This window comes from Myxocyprinus asiaticus, chromosome 43 (assembly GCF_019703515.2).
Source record: "Myxocyprinus asiaticus isolate MX2 ecotype Aquarium Trade chromosome 43, UBuf_Myxa_2, whole genome shotgun sequence".
NCBI lineage: Eukaryota > Metazoa > Chordata > Actinopteri > Cypriniformes > Catostomidae > Myxocyprinus > Myxocyprinus asiaticus.
This window is the reverse complement of record NC_059386.1, coordinates 12172795-12190480: the sequence shown is the minus strand read 5'-3', so window position 1 is coordinate 12190480 and position 17686 is coordinate 12172795. Positions and strand designations below refer to the sequence as shown.

Genomic DNA, 17686 nt, shown 5'->3' with positions numbered 1-17686 from the left:
CAGCGGAAGTGGCATGCTCCACTGGTAGTGTGCTTTAGGGATAGTAGGAGGTGACCTTACTGAAGTATTGTAGAAGTACTGCATTTATATTTCAATTCATGTGAAATTAAATTCAGTTGCAATTTATTTTAGTCCAATGATTTTTCAGGCCTTGTTAGCAACAGATGTCCGATTCGATTTATGGCTTTGTAGCGTTGCTAGTTAAAGTAAAAGCTTTATTAGTGAAAATAAAAGCTGATTTTCTACAATAGCTCATCTGAGATCAGGAATGGCAGAAGCACAGCAGGCTCGAATGCAGAAGGCAGTGGAAGATATGGTTCAGAGTCTGGAGAGAGATCATATCCGTAAGATGCAGGTGAACTTTATTCTGAAGTGACTGCTTATAGATGAAGAAACTGGGAACATGTTTGATGTTACTTGTGGATGTACATTAATCTAAGGTACATTTCATGCCTTTATTATGAACGGTATGAAAAAAAAAATTAAAGAAAGAAAGATTAACCCTTTTTTCTTAAGTATGTTGCAGAAATAAATATCATCATAAGGGTATAACATGGAAGTGTGTAAAGTGAAGCTTGGATTAAATCACATTTTAAAGTTGTTGACAAATAACATGGACATAAAATGTATTCATTTTTTTAACATTAGGGAAAGCGTATGCTTCAGATCATAATTTCTTCTACCTTGTCAATATTTCAGTCCCGTAAATAGTCCTGTGGTGGGACAAATGCATTTTTGAAAGGACAAATATTCCACATAGTCTCTTAAATTAGGTCATAAAAACTGTATTTATCATAATTATACAAGAATTGGACAAATGCTGTTTAACCCTTAAATGCATACCTCGGGTCTTTAGTGACCTGGGACCTCCAAATTATGCCCACACTTCTTTAGTATTCCTCCATCTTTCTCTAACACATCTAACAATAAAAAAAAAAGAAAACAAAAAAAAGAAATTGTAACGAAAAAAACTATTCTAATTGTTTAAAAGTGTTTGGGGTCTTTACTGACCGGAGATATGTAATAGCGTCACAATATATATTTCCATTTCTATAACTAATATTTCATGATTAATTCATATCTATATAAGTTTACTATAACAGGATATCTATTTCTTAGTTTATTACAAGACAAATAAGTGCCATATTCATACAAAAGACTACTATATAATGTCGATTTTCTGCGCAGTGGTGAAGTATCAATATTTCATATGCGTGTACACAGACATATGTTATTTATGTTATTTGTTACTCAAGGTGGCGCTGATGTTTCCAGTGATTGACTTAATTTACATTTAACATTGCTATTTGATGAAGAAACAACATGGAAGTAAACTATAGCAAGTGTAACACATGAACAGTATTATTCGGCTATTGTCTTTTGGGTGATCTACTGAAATTATGTAAGTTGTGCGTCTATTTAGACTCAAGTGCCTGAGAAAATACATGTGTGTAACTTATATGTAGTTTCTGTTATGTGTCGACTGATAGTGGATTTTGCCGATACTGATAACTAAGGTGGTGGGGAAGGCCAATAACTGATTAATCAGCTGATAGTTTTTTTTTTCAAATTGATTTATAGAATGTAATCTTAATTCTTAAATCTAAAGTTCTTATTATTTCTTTATTATGGCAGACAAAGACAAAGAGTCGAAAGTTAATAAAATCCCAGATGCAGTTTTTTGTTCAACAAAAATCCCAATAATGACCAGAACAAATGATGATTTGGTACATAACAAGGGTCTTTTAAGTATAAAAGCCCGAAACACACTGGAGACTCTTATTTTGAAATGACTAAATAATGAAAAACTATCGACAGATTTTTGCAGATAACCGATAGTTTCAAAAAGCAACTATCGGCACCAATTAATCGATAAAACCAATATATCGTCTACCTCTAGTTTATGTGTAGCTTGTGTGTATCTTATGTGTATCTAATGTGTTAAATGTAGCTCAATATGTGTTTGACAACCAGTTGAGTCTCATGAAATTTCAGTGTCGAAGTAATGAATCCTGTTCTATATTTGTTGCATCATCATCTCTTTGATATATGAAAAAAAAAAAATATATATATATATATATATTATTATTATTATTATTATTATTATTATTATATATTTTTTTTTACCACCATATATATATATATATATATATATATATATACACACACACACACACACACACACACACACACACACACAGCATCTCATTTGACTCGTCACCTACTCCCGAATAGTTTTTTTTTTAATTATTATTATTATTTAGTGTTCTTTCATTTTAATTATTTAATGTACTGGACAAATTCTGTTTAAGCTGAGTAAAATGTGGTTTCCTTTTTGATCAATGGTTCATTCAGTAAACAGCTCATAACACTAACATTCCTCCATCTGTTTTCAGGCGCGGATGTTCCACTGCAGTGCAGAATGCTGTGAGCATCCCAGCGACTCCATGAACCAGGTGCATCAGTGTATAGAGCGCTGCCATGCACCATTGGCCAAAGCTCAAGGACTGGTCACTAGTGAGCTTGAAAAATTTCAGGTATGTTGACTTTGGTAAGATCATGTTTCATGTGGCCTGTCTGCTGCTGGAAATCTTCTGTCTGAAATAATATTGATAAAAGCAAATTATTCACCCACAGGACCGTCTCTCAAGATGTACAATGTACTGTAATGACAAGGCCAAGGACCTGTTCGACTCTGGGGCGAAGGAGCCTGCTGTGCGTGCGCTGATGGACAGCTGTGTGTGCAGTTGTGTGGATGAGCACCTCAACATGCTGCCCAGTATGACCCGCAGACTGAAAGACAGCTTGAACTCAATACCTCAGTGAAGAAATAATTAACACAGAGGCTAAACAAAATGATTGTTAGGGACTTGTGTCTTTACTAGATGGAAGAACTTGCTCTTCCTGGCTATCACCACATTGTGATGTTTTGGTGAATGGCATGTGTTGATTTCTGTCTCCATGTTGTTTGTGGATTTTGTACTGACAATAAAAAATGTGATGAAACCTAGCTTGACATCTGTTGAATGTGGCAGAGAGATTTATAAATTAATAACGTTTTCTTTGGACTTTTGACATATAAGAGGTCATTGAACTATTAAAACATACTGTAAGTTTCAGAACTCAAAACTTCCTCCTCACTGCAAAAAGAGCATTTGTCGAAACCAAGCTGCCAATACTACTTGTTCAACACTGTGGTGGAAATTTTTATCTGACCGCCTTCACAACAACACATCAATGCCTACTTTACCTTTAATAACTTCAGTAGCCCGCCCAGCAACTCTAAGCAGTGTGATGGCAAAGAGAGAGCAGGTCAGTCAAGAGCAGAGAGCCAATCATAACACTGGGCATGTACTGTCAAATCTTAAAGGAGAATCAGCACCAAAACCAAATGGTCAGAATGAGTGTGGAAAATGAGCATGTTTTACTTTTTTTGTACAAAAAAAAAAACTTTACTAAATGTGAACCTTAAGAAACATTTTATAAATAATAAAACAAATGCATGTCATGACCCTTTCAAGAAGAATCTTGTGTAAACTGTTGAGAAATATCTGAATCAGATTTCACCCAAAATGTTATTTTCTAAACGTTTTAAATTAAATTGTACCTGTTTTTAGGACAATTACATTTGCATCGACAATTAGGCGCATTTTCACCGTATGACTGTTATGCAAAAAAGAAAAAAATATTCTCATTATTACAAATAAATGTTATTTAAACTTTACATTTGTAAAGTGCAATTGTTTTATATGTCATAGTGTTTGCTGTTTTGTTAATTAAAAAAAATAAAATGTGTCAGGACAGGATCATTTTAATTACTATATTAATTAAAATAATGAGTATTTTTGCATTACAGTAACTCTAATTTGGGGATACATGTACCAAAATTTCACAATGCAAAATAAAATATAAAATAATTTATTTTTCCTTTTGATCTTGGTCTGAAATATGACTCCAAATATTTCCAAATATTTAAATTATAATAAATAGTGAACACATAATTTGTGTTGTCAATGCGTTTTTTTTTATTTATTTATTTATTTATTTATTTATTTTTCGGACTTCTTGTTAGGATTTTTATCCTTTGATACTTTACTCCAAAAAGATTTACATTTAGCCAAAAACACATCATTGTGTATAAACACAAAAGTGTACTGCTTATTAAAGCCTATTAAATGCCCTGTTGGTAAAAACCAACACATGCCCGTTAGACCCTTGGAAGGAAAACCCTTTATCAGCATGCATTGACAAATATCGGCAACAACAACAATGTGAAGTTAGCACCAATTTCAACTATTTTTAATAGTACAAATTGATAATACATGTTATTCAGTATTTTTTCTCTTTAAAAATATGGGAATGCCTGATAACTCAATAACCAGCCTAACAAGAAAAATGACTTCGTACATGTAAGAAAACCTCCAAACAAATACAGACAGAATCATATAATCAAGTTAACAACAAAGAGCACTTATCTGTAGACTTTTTCATATCTGGCTCTTTGATATTGAAATATAGCAAATTATTTAAAAGACACCTGACTATTTACAAATTAAGGATATACAAAAAAACAAAATAATAATAATATGCATAAGAGGCTGACAAAATGTATCATGTAAAAGAAGGCTCTGTTAAATGCAGGAATGGTTATGGTCATTTATGCTGGGTTGATGGAGATTAGTGCGGGGTCACGACATGCTGCGTGCACTGCTCTCTAGTTTTGGTGTGTCACCCCTCCTCTCATTGAATGGAGACATGTAAAGAAAGTTACAGCACACATATAGAGGAAAAGACAAGAGCCAACTGTCCAGATTCATCACCATGTACTCCTGAGATTATAAAACATAAAGCAAGTTACAGTGAGCTTTTAAATAATTGTAAATTAATAAATAAAAAATATGTTTGACATTAGGACAGACCTGGTCCTTTTCAAGGGTAACAAGCTGGTAGCCAGCTGACCGGCTGCAAACCACTTTTCCACTGTGATCAAATGACACAAGGAGGAATCTGTAATACATTTCTGGAAATTATAAATAAACTATATATAAACATGGCAGAAGCTATTCTGAGGCACTTACAATGGAAGTGTCTGTGGCCAATTTTGGAGGGTTTGAAGGCAAAAATGTGAAACTTATCATTTCTTGTGGCTATACTTTTGAAACACTGAGTATTATAATGTTTACAGATTGGCCCCATTCATTTCCTTCCATTCAAACCACATTTAGTACAAACTCCCATATTGTAATGTTCAGTGTTGAAGTACAGGTGTTTTGAGCGTTCTCTCACCCGTTATCATTGTCATGTTCCATCCTCAGTATGGCAAACCACTGCTTTTTGTACACAGAGCTCAGCCACTCTAATGGACACAAGACAGAGGAAGTTGGATTAATATAATACCAACTGTGTAGCTCTATGTCATCCTTGAGCAAAAATATACACTGTATGTTCTGCCCCCAGTGCTTAATTTGTAAATTAATAATTGCAGGATCAAAAACGATGATTAAGATGAAGTACTGTTCGCACTCCACGCTGATGACTGTCTGTTTAGTTCATTCGCGACCTGTTGTGTCGCATGCGTAAATTCACTGTCACCATTTGACAATGCTGGACTGTTTAAAACAAATTTCTGAGCCTAAACGTTTATGTACTAATAATAATAAAAAGCATTAGATTAATTTTAAAAAGTTTAACGCATTAATTTTTCTTATAAACCAGTATAAATGCTGATTGGGAGGGCAAAACCTTTGCGATGTGCTTGCCCGGAGTATTATACTGACACACACACCACAAACACACAAAGCAGTGATTCAGTGTCAGATATAAAATGGAGAAAGTAGCTCTTAACTCGATTTGATATACAAAACAAGCCCAGATAGGATTTGTGACAGAAATTAAGTATTTTTCAGCCTAAGTAAGGCACATTTTAATTGCCACAGAAGCATGTCAACTCTTAACTATCACCAAAACACAGAATGAAATATTTTTCTGAGATATTTTCTGAACAATGAGCTTTTCATGTGGAGTTCAAAGTGGTGCTTGACACTGGCGCTGACACCCTGACGCAAATCATGAACCCAGCTTCACGACCAAGGAGTTGTCTACCAGCCACAGTCTACCAGCAGATTAATATTGTGTAGGATGAGAGTTTAAGAGATTTTATGCCCATTGCAATGAAATTGCAACCTATAAGGAGACAAATTCTTTCAATTAGTCAAACTCCCACTTAGACTTTGGGAAACGTTTAATGTTACTTGAATTGGTGCTATTTTATTGCATTTCTATCTTTATACTGTGGAAGGCTTTGTTTGGAAAATGTTAATAAGCATTAGATTGTTACATATTGTTTTGTTTCTTTCCTAAGAAGGAAATACATGAATTTTGACAAGAAAAGAAGTATATTTAGAGTCAAATTTCAGCACTTTCAAAATCTGCTATTAATCACGATTAACTACGGAAAAGTATGCGATTAATTGCGATTACAAATTTTAATCGACTGACAGCTACTCTTGAGGAACTTTTGTTGACTTTTGTTTGACAAATTGCTTGTTATGTTCCTCATTTGTAAGTCGCTTTGGATAAAAGTGTCTGCTAAATGACTAAATATAAATGTATGTGGATTGCTCCACTATTCTATCTTGCTCAGCTTCTGGAACGTACGGGGAGGCAGGATGTTGTCTCGTTCCAGCATATGGGCAGATGCCAGGTCATTGATGATGTACTGCAGATGGATGTGTCTGAAAACAGGGATGAAGGGCACCCCATCATCTGTGTTTGGAAATGGTTCCTCCTCTCCAGACTCTGCAGTAAGTGGATGAGCGTAAGACATAGGGTAGGGTTTTGTATACATGTATTTTTGTGTATGCGTGTAACTTACCACTTCTTCTTTTACAAAGCCAGGCCAGGATGGATTAAGCTGCAGGAACATCCACTAAAAGAGAGAGAAAGATGCAGCTGTGATTTTGCAGTCTACGGCCTACACAGGCAGCTACCTTCTAAGGCACAATTGATTTCAATCAAGTTTGAATTTAGCATGTTACTTTAATAACCCCAAAAATACACAGCATACATAAATAATGGATAAAAAGTGTATATACTTTTCAGTATTGAAAGAAGTTTTTCTTTTTCAGTGCAGTGTAAAAGTCCATCTCCACTTGCATTACAAAGAGATCAGAGGACTGATTGAGCAGTTCCATCATTTCCACCTTAATCACACATTATGATATTAGACTAAACATACACGTCAACACTCAACACTTCATATAAAGCAATAGATAGATGTATATTAGATAGGTACCAGAGCTCCTTCATTAGGTCCACGTTCTGATGAGTCATGAGGTTATTACTCTAAACACCTGAAACACACACAGAACATGTAACACATTTATTACAACACAAAAGAGTATTACAGAATCTGTAATTCACTGGACGAGCTATACAACCAAACTACTGACTTCTTCATGACGGAGTCCAAGCCGTACGTGGTGGCAGCATTATAATATCTGCATACGGTCTTCACATTCACTTTATCCTTCATTGTCTCTCCACACTGATGGATCAGTCCATCCTGACAAAGACAAAGAGTTATATAAATAATCTTATTCAATTCAGCTAATGAAAATCTGCTTTACCTGTGCTAGACATGGCTCAGGTCTCTCCCTCAATGTAAATCTATAAGAGTTTTCACCAGTTTATCGTCTAAAAAACACACTTCACCTCAACAACCTGCACAACTTGAGGTTTTATTCATATCAATAGCAAAGACTTACATGAGTTTGCCCCGAAGATTAAATAACAAGCTCACTCAAAAATGAACATTTTCTCATCATTTACTCACCCTCATGCCATCCCAGATGTGTGACTTTCTTTCTTCTGCTGAACACAAAGATACAGTGTATTTTTATTGTATACAGTCTTATTCTGTGTATACTGTATACTGTATATTATTAGGTGTATATTGTGTTGTGTAACAGATGTGTAAACTGTGTTATGTGTAAATCAGATGTAGTAATTGTCATACTGCTATGTGGCTTGGAACCGCACCCAAGACTTTCACCCACTGTTGCACTTGTGTATATGGTTGAGTGACAATAAAGGGATTTGATTTGATTTTGATTTGAAAAGAAGAACTCTTAAGAGAGAAGAGTGCTTAGGAGGGCTTAGGAAAGTGGAGATTTATAGTAAAAAAAAAAAGGTCTTAAATATTGATCTGTGTCTTACCCACACCCATCATATCACTTCTGATGACATGGATTTAAGCACAGGAGTCATTTGGATTACTTTTATGCTGCCTTTATGTGCTTTTTTGAGCTTCAAAGTTTTGAACCCTGTTGACTTGCATTGTATGGACCTACAGAGCTGAAATATTCTTCTAAAAATCAGTTCATCAGCATTAATTCATTCAGTGTTCAGCAGAAGAAAATCATACACATCTGGGATGGTATGAGAGTGAGTAAATAATAGGCTTGGGATCGATGCCTTTTTTACGCATCGATAATCGGAAGATTTTTCCAATGATTATCGATTTAAATCAGGATTTTTTTCAGATATTAATAAGGCTGCTCGTTGCACAATAGCCTTTGTCTCTTAAGACATATTTCTCAACACAACTTTGGTAATGTGTGAGCGGCAGGGTTAATTAAAGGGGGTCGCACACCGGATTTGTCTGGCGATGACATGGCGTGTTCTAAAATTCAAAATAATTATTTATTTTATACAAAGGTACGAACACACCACCAATGCTCAGCGTCAACATTCTGAAGTATCAAAGCTTTTCCATGTTAATCTTTTAGTTTTTGTCCAAACCAGCCCCAACTGCAACAATCAATTACACATTTTGTCATTTACTTTTTTGTATTTATGTCGCATCTTGGTGCCCGCAGTGAAATTTCATTGGTTTTACATTCTTGCTCCACTTACTGTAGCTGTATATCGATGAAAACATTGGACATACTAACTAGCTGAAGCATACAAGCCGCAGCGAGAATGTTAACGACTTGGCTTGGTTTGATCAATACATCATCCCTGTAGAGTGACCCAAAAACCACCTGCAGAGCTAACAAATCAAAAGGAAAAGAAGGTCAGGACATGAATGTTTGGTGTCCACTAATACAAAAACAAGAACGTATTAGTTACTTAAAACAAAAAGGCTTGTATATTTAAATATATAGGGCAAAAGCATTTAAATGACAAAAATAATTTTTCTTTCTAAGCAATCTGTTATTAACATATCACTAAAGAACTGACCAGCTGCACCAACCTGACACAGGTCAATTTTGTGCAGGTTCCACTCTTGCCCCAGTGCGTGGATCTGGATGTCACTGTTTTCTCCATTCAGGAAAAGCATCTGGTAGATGTACTTAGAGGTACTTTTCAACTTCTTCCTGTTTGAGACCCAGAGAGAAGGATGCATGCAACAGAAAAACAAAACATTAGATGCAAATATATAAAATCAAATCAAACAACACTAATTAATGCTTAAAATTAGTAGTAGAGGTCGACCAATAGTGGATTTTGCCGATACGATAACTAAGGCTGATAACCGGTTAATTTGCCAATAGTTTTTAAAATCGATTAATAGAATATTTAAAAAATATATATATTCTTCCCTTACTGTAAATGGCAGATATACTGTAGAGGCTACAAGAGTCCAAAATGAATAAAATCCCAGATTTAGTTTATTGTTCAACCAAAATCCCAATAATTACCAGAAAAACAAAATCAGCTTTGGTTCATATTGTGGGACTTTTAATTATAAACACGGCCAAAACAAACAAACAAAAACATTTTGTTGGCTTTTTTTATAGCCTATATATTCACCAGATGATGGGTTGTGAGTATATATATATATATATATATATATATATATATATATATATATATATATATATATATATATATAAGAAATGAGGAAAAAGTTTATTATTATACAAAAGACGTGAAGTTGGAGACACGATGTATGTGCTGATGGGGTACGTATCCATATACTTACATTTTCCTTTGCATGCCCTTGCTTAAATTTAGAATACTTGATTTTCTAATCAAAATAACAAAATATGCATTGAAGTGAAGATAAAAATATGGATGAATATTGACAATAATTAAAGATTTAGATACAACAAATCCCCACAAGGTGTCAGTCCTTAATTTTATTTCACCTCTGCTGCTGTTACACGTAGAATCCTCCAGCGTCAGTCAAAGAGAAACAAAAAATTAAAAAAGTTAAAAAAAAAAAAAAAAAAAAACTATAACTGTCGGTAACTGTCGGCATAGATTTTTGCAGACAACCGATAGTTCCAAAAAGCAACTATCGGCACCGATTAATCAGTAAAACCGATATATCGGTCTACCTCTAATTAGTGGTGCATTCCAAAGCAAGAATCATTATCAATATCGCAAATACATAGGGTTAGGCATTTAAACAATGTCCAAATGGGCCATTTGGGATGATTTAAAAAAAATCACCCAATATTAGTTATTAAAGAAAAACAACATTGATTCTGGACTTTATTAACTCCAGAAGAGCATGTGTCACCAAGTGGCAAATGAAAAATCGTGCAACAACAAAAATCAATGTATGAGGGCATAAAATAAGTTTGAGAATCCAAATAAAGTCTTGCTTGTGGCGTGCAACCATCCAGAACACCGTAGCAACCATATAACACCCTAAAAAAAACAACACCTTAGCAACCATATAACACCCTAAAAAACAACACCTTAGCAACCATGTAACACCCTAAAAACAACACCGTAGCAACCATATAACACCCTAAAAAAAACAACACCTTAGCAACCATATAACACCCTAAAAAACAACACCTTAGCAACCATGTAACACCCTAAAAACAACACCTTAGCAACCATATAACACCCTAAAAAACAACACATTAGCAACCATATAACACCCTAAAAACAACACCTTAGCAACCATATAACACCCTAAAAACAACACCATAGCAACCATATAACACCCTAAAAAACAACACCTTAGCAACCATATAACACCCTAAAAACAACACCCTAAAAAAACAACACCTTAGCAACAATATAACACCCTAAAAAACAACAACTTAGCAACCATATAACACCCTAAAAACAACAACTTAGCAACCATATAACACCCTAAAAACAACAATATAACACCCTAAAAAACAACAACTTAGCAACCATATAACACCCTAAAAAACAACACATTAGCAACCATATAACACCCTAAAAACAACACCCTAAAAAAACAACACCTTAGCAACAATATAACACCCTAAAAAACAACACCTTAGCAACCATATAACACCCTAAAAAACAACACATTAGCAACCATATAACACCCTAAAAAACAACATCATAGCAACCATATAACACCCTAAAAAACAACACCATAGCAACCATATAACACCCTAAAAAACAACACATTAGCAACCATATAACACCCTAAAAAACAACACCATAGCAACCATATAACACCCTAAAAAACAACACATTAGCAACCATTTAACACCCTAAAAAAACAACACCTTAGCAACCATATAACACCCTAAAAAACAACACATTAGCAACCATATAACACCCTAAAAAACAACATCATAGCAACCATATAACACCCTAAAAAACAACACCTTAGCAACCATATAACACCCTAAAAAACAACACATTAGCAACCATATAACACCCTAAAAAACAACATCATAGCAACCATATAACACCCTAAAAAACAACACCATAGCAACCATATAACACCCTAAAAAACAACACCTTAGCAACCATATAACACCCTAAAAACAACACCTTATCATCGTGAAGGTGAGTTTTGCCCGTGCAAGCACCATTCTTAAGGTAAAAATCCAGTTATTATTTTCATCAATGCACGTGTCACTTTTCACATTTATATTCAGATACATGTTTTGTCGCCTGCGTGGTGTGTCCAGCTGACTGTCCTCTTCCTCTGGCTCGCTTTCACACTCATAATGAGAGTTGCGTTTCCTCTTCCTGCACTTACAGCCGTGTCTGTTTCCAGCACACTGCCTCTGCACAGCTTCCTCCGGACCCCAAGTTGATGACTGGAACTGGCTCCCAAGTGAAACCATGATTATTGCTACCTAAAAAAAATAATAATAATAATAATAATAATAATAATAAAAAATAAATAAAAATTTTTTTTTTTTTTTAAACATACACAAAAGCTTTAGTCATGTTACTAAACTAGTAAACCCCCAATAAAAACACTGACATGGCATGACCAATATATTTGTAATCAAAATGTGGGTGCCACCTGCAGAAAATCTAAAAATACAACAACCTGTGCTTTTAAACAATGTATACTGTATATCAGAGAGTGCAGTAGGGTGACAGGTGCAGTGATAGAGACCCACTACCACTGCTCATGGGAACAACTTGAACTCACTTTGTTCATTTTCATTAAATGATGTTAATAGACATGTTATGGCTGTAAATCAGGTCATGCGTCTTCTACACAGTAATTACTGTAAGCTTCAGTTTTAAGGTGTAGTAATGAAACAGAAGGTATGTTTGTTCTTCACGTCATGGCTCTGTGATGTTTCCCGGATGCTGCTGCCACCTATTCACTAACATCCAGCGAACTTAAAACAGCTAAATGTGTTGGGCTTCGTTATTTTTTCTTGAAAAATAAAAGTATGGCACTCTCTGTTGAAGTTCAGTTTCAAAGGTCTTCTTGACAAATGTACAACACAGCAGTGTAGTAGGCTACTTGTTTACAATTTTCTCAATCTGAAAGTTTATGCCTTAAACTAAGACAAATATAAGTTATATAAAAAGTATTATATGCATAAAATATGATATATTATTACATAAAGTAATATAAGGAAATAGTAGTACTAGGGTTATTCTTGCAATATCTTTTAAACTCTTGCTGTTTCCGAATATCCATACTTTTGTACTATAAAGTATGCCAAAAACAGTATGCAAATGAAAAAGTATGTCCGCAGTATAGGGTACCTTAAGGAAAATTAGCTTTTTTTCTGATCACAAAGTGTCTCAAGATTTAAGAAATCCATTTATTTTTATCGAAAATTGAGCAACATCATTTGAGTGACAAGAAATAATAACAGAAATTTTTTTGAATACAATTCAGTTTTTTTTTAAAGGTGGCGAAGGAGGCCTTTACCCCACATCTGGGGTAAAAGGCCCTAGGGGAGGTTATAGTGAATAGTGTACATACCGGGGCAAAAGATATGGTGCACAATTTGCCAACTTATGCAAATACTTTTGAGATAACAAGACGCTATTTTTTGTAACAAATTAGGATAATGCTTACTCAAAATAACCACTTTGGAAAAGGGTGCATCATTTCTTTCTTTTTTAATTTTTTTTAATTTTCCCCCCTTTTTCTTCCCAATTTTGAAAGCCCAATTCCCAATGCATTCTAAATCCTCATGGTGGCATAGTGACTCGCCTCAAGCCGGGTGGCGGAGGCCTCTGCGTCTGAGACCGTCAATCCGTGCATCTTATCACGTGGCTTGTTGAGCGCATTACCGTGGGGACATAGCACGTGTGGAGGCTTCACACTATTCTCATCAACGCACAACTCACCACACCCCCCACCGAGAGCGAACCACATTATAGCAACCATGAGGAGGTTACCCCATGTGACACTACCCTCCCTAGCAACTGGGCCAATTTGGTTGCTTAGGAGACCTGGCTGGAGTCACTCAGCATGCCCTGGGATTCGAACTTGTGACTCCAGGGGTGGTTGTCAGCGTTAATTCTCGCTGAGCTACCCAGGCCCCTCCTTCCTCATTACTAATCACACTTTAAGGCATGTATTGATGGGTAGTCAGCGTCTTTACTCTTGTTCATTTCAATCAAATTTGAAATTACATTACAATTTAAGTATTCTGTAAACAAATTAATCTCTATTGTGATTGGATCAGTCAATGTGAGCCCACATTGAACATTTTTCAAATCAAATCTATTCCCCCCACTTAAGAAAATCAGTGTGTTTACTAGGGCCTTTAGCCCCTGCAACACGGGGGCTTTTTACCCTAAATGCTATCCTTTCACTTGTTGGACAGTTATTGAAATTGTTTTGATATAATCACCTTGGACGCCATGCGAAGGGCAGACATGTGAGAGACAGCTCTGCACACTTTGCTAATTTTCTAAAATATTTTCATGATATAATCCGGTGAAATTCGATACACCCAGTTACACATTTGCTGTTTGAGGTAAACATGGCAAAGAAGTCAAAATCCTCGGGCTCTGGAGACATTAAAAGACACTTACGGGTTCAAGATGAAAGCCCAGACAGGCCTGTGGACCAGGGACTCGTTTTGGATGGCGCGGCAGGAGAAGGAATCCAGCATCAACTGTCCAACATGTTGGTGATGTTGACGAAGGTACTTGTGGACTTGGAGGATCTCGCTGTAATACGTCGATCGATTACAGCGATGGAAAAAAATTCTCTGAGTTAGTCACAAGAGTGACAGATGTTGAAAAACGAATCGATTATTTGGAGTCATCAGAGAGGGAATTAGCCGCTAATCCGCCTGCGACCAAAGTTGATTTGGAACGTGTTCTCAAAAAGCTTGAAGATCTTGAGAATAGAAGCCGCAGGAATAACATTTGAATTGTTGGAATTCCTGAGCAGGGATGTGGTGAAATTCCTAGACGAGCTTTTCCCGAGTCTGCTGGACATAACAGGCCACAAGCTGGAAATGACATCTCTTATACATATAGATCAGGTGGGGTTTATTCGGGGCCGTAGCTCTTCTGATAACATCAGGCGTCTCATCAATATCATGTGGTCAGTAGCGAATGATCAATCTTCGGTCACTGCTATCTCACTTTAAAAGGCATTTGATATGGTAGAATGGGATTATCTTTTTACAATTTTGGAAATGTATGGGTAGAGTACATTTATTGGTTGGATTAAGTTACTTTATAGATACCCTGTAGCGGCGATACCAACAAATGGATTAATTTCAGATTATTTTACTCTGGATATGGGCACTCAGCAGGGTTGCCCTCTTTCCCCATTATTGTTCTGTCTTGCCCTGGAACCATTAGCAGCCGCGATAAGAAAGGAGGATGATTTTCCAGGGGTGAATACGGGAGGTGTGGCGCATAAGCTTCTGTTTTATGCAGATGATATTTTATTATTCATCTCTGACCCCACTAGATCTATGCCTTGCCTCCACAGAATTATTAATTCCTTTTTCAAGTTCTCAGGATACAAAGTCAATTGGTCTAAATCTGAAGCTTTGGCTCTGACAGCACACTGTCCAGTAACGGCTTTCCAGCCGGGCGCCTTCCAGTGGCCCAAATAGGGCATTAAGTATTTGGGGATTTTATTCCCAGCAAATTTGTCTGATTAAGTTAGTGTTAATTTTGACCCTTTAATAAAAAGGTTTTCGAGCGATGTGAGTAGATGGGCTTCATTACATTTATCGATGATTGGGAAGGTTAATGTTATTAAAATGAATTGTATCCCAAAATGTTATTACCTGCTACAATCTCTCCCTGTAGATGTCCCCCTCTCTTACTTCAAGCAATTTGACAGCATAGCGAAGTCCTTCATTTGGAATGGTAAACGTCCCAGATTGCATTTTAATAAGTTACATAGGCCGATAGACAAAGGTGGGCTAGGCCTACCCAAGATTTTGTTTTATTACTATGCGTTCAGTCTCAGACATTTGGCTCATTGGACACTTCCACCCCTCCCTGGTTTGCTATTGAACAGGCAGTTCTTGCCCCTATTTCGCCATTACAAAGCATCTCTATCAAACTAATCGGAAAAGTTAAGTTACACCCCGTTATTTCGCATTTACACTCGGTATGGACTAAAGTGTCCAGATTGTTTAAATTTGACACTTATTTAAATGTTGCCTCGAGCATATGGCAGAACCCAAGATTGTGTATTGGCAAGTCCCCTTTCTGCTGGCCAGAGTGGATTGTGAGGGGGTTGCTACACTCGGTTACCTATATGAAAGTGGAGTGTTGAGATCGTTTGAAAACTTGGTCCAACATTTTTGGATCCCCAGACCTCAGTTTTATAGGTATTTACAACTGTGTCACCTGCTTTGTTATATTTCTGGGAGTAGCACACACCCCCCTAAGGAGGCAGATGCTTTGGGAGAGGTGATTGCGGCTTTTGGAAAAGGTCATGAGGCATCAGTGTACTACTCCCAGTTAATTCAGAGTCTGGGGGACGGAGCCTTAACTTCTCTCAAGAGAGAATGGGAGAAAGATTTCAACTTGGCATTGGAGGAAGGAGTGTGGGCTAAGATTCTTGAAAATGTTAAGTCTGCATCTAGAGATGCAAGGGTGTGTCTTATATAATTCAAAATTTTGCATAGATTTTATTGGACCCCCTCTAGACTGTATAGGCTTGGTCTTAAAGACACACCCACCTGCTGGAGATGTCAATCGGAGGATGGAGACATGGCCCATGTTTTTTGGTGGTGTGTCGAGATCCAGAAATTCTGGTCGAAGGTTCAGAATTTTGTGTGCGACATGGTGGGCACTCGGGTTTCGCTTTGCACCAGACTTTGTATTCTGGGCGATGGGGCGGTCATCGATGTGGTGGATGACCATATAGAGAACTGGGTTCTGACCTGTGTGATGATCGCCAGGCTGGTTATTTTGAGGGGTTGGAGGTCAGCTGGTGCGCCCCTATATCCGGAGTGGTGCACGGAGGTAGGGAGGGTTGCAGCTTATGAGGAGATGTCATCGGGAAGACGGGGTGGCTTGGATATGTTTATATGGAAATGGGGCAGGTATTTGGAGTTTTTGGAGGGTTCTCGGGTGGGGTGTGGAGAGAATAGTGTAATATAGTTAGTATGATTATTATGTGTGTGTATGCATGTACATATATGTATATATATATATATATATATATATATATATATATATATATATATATATATATATATATATATATATATGTATTTTTTATATATATATGTGTCTGTTTGATTTTTATTTCTATATATTTATTTATGTTTGACCACAGAGTTGTTTTTTTGGGGGGGGGGGGGGGTTAAATGTTGATTTGATATATATATATATATGTTTTGCATTTCATTGTTATTGTATTATTTAATAAAAAAATGTTAATTAAAAAAAACAATATGTGTATATATATATATATATATATATATATATATATATATATATATATATAAAATTTATATATATATAAAATCACCTTGAACAAAATTGAAAATGACAAATAAGTATTTTGTCTCAAAATAAATGTGATAATTTCCAGGATATTCATTAGCTACATAAATTTAAAACATTTAAAAAATATATTAAATATTAGATGATCAAATTGCCTCAAAATCACCCTTCAGACATGACACACAGTGATCTCATGGAAGAGTACAAATGTGCAGTTCATAGTAACAAACAGGTGTTTAGGAAAGTACAGTGGTAGTTTTTAATGCTATTTAGAGTTTTGGGAGAAAATCAAATCAAAGGAGCCTTTTATCCCGTTGTACCCTAAACATAAAACAGTTCCTTATTCATGATTGAAAGTGTCCAATAACAGGGCAGTAACTGAGATTAAGTGAGTAGTATTCAACTGGTCATGTGATCCAAACATGGCCGCCCCCATCAGGAGACCCTCTCTATGTAGAATAAAAGAGCTTTTATAAGGTTACTGATATGTCTGGAGTCTTCATCTCTCGATAATGGTCATGATTTTATACAC

At 35.9% G+C, this 17686-nt stretch overlaps 1 protein-coding gene across 2 annotated transcripts; it reads left to right on the top strand.

Moving 5' to 3' along the window:
• The first annotated feature begins 15 nt into the window (after positions 1 to 15).
• On the top strand, positions 16 to 3637 carry LOC127433259 (protein FAM136A). Of its 2 annotated transcripts, none has more exons than XM_051684973.1 (3): positions 16 to 344; positions 2397 to 2537; positions 2638 to 3637. In XM_051684973.1, the coding sequence occupies exons 2-3, from the start codon at positions 2403 to 2405 to the stop codon at positions 2824 to 2826; spliced, it is 324 nt and encodes a 107-aa protein (XP_051540933.1). In that variant the 5' UTR covers positions 16 to 344; positions 2397 to 2402; the 3' UTR covers positions 2827 to 3637. The 2 variants fall into 2 exon arrangements, with proteins under 2 accessions (XP_051540933.1, XP_051540932.1); XM_051684972.1 differs by having other exon boundaries at positions 16 to 355; positions 2638 to 3626.
• Positions 3638 to 17686: the final 14049 nt, after the last annotated feature.

Bases quoted from the DNA above. Each gene is read 5' to 3' on its own strand.
- LOC127433259 (XM_051684972.1), top strand. From the start codon at position 269: ATGGCAGAAGCACAGCAGGCTCGAATGCAGAAGGCAGTGGAAGATATG. The intron at 356-2,396 runs GTGAACTTTATT...ATCTGTTTTCAG, and splicing joins ATCATATCCGTAAGATGCAG to GCGCGGATGTTCCACTGCAG. The intron at 2,538-2,637 runs GTATGTTGACTT...ATTCACCCACAG, and splicing joins GTGAGCTTGAAAAATTTCAG to GACCGTCTCTCAAGATGTAC.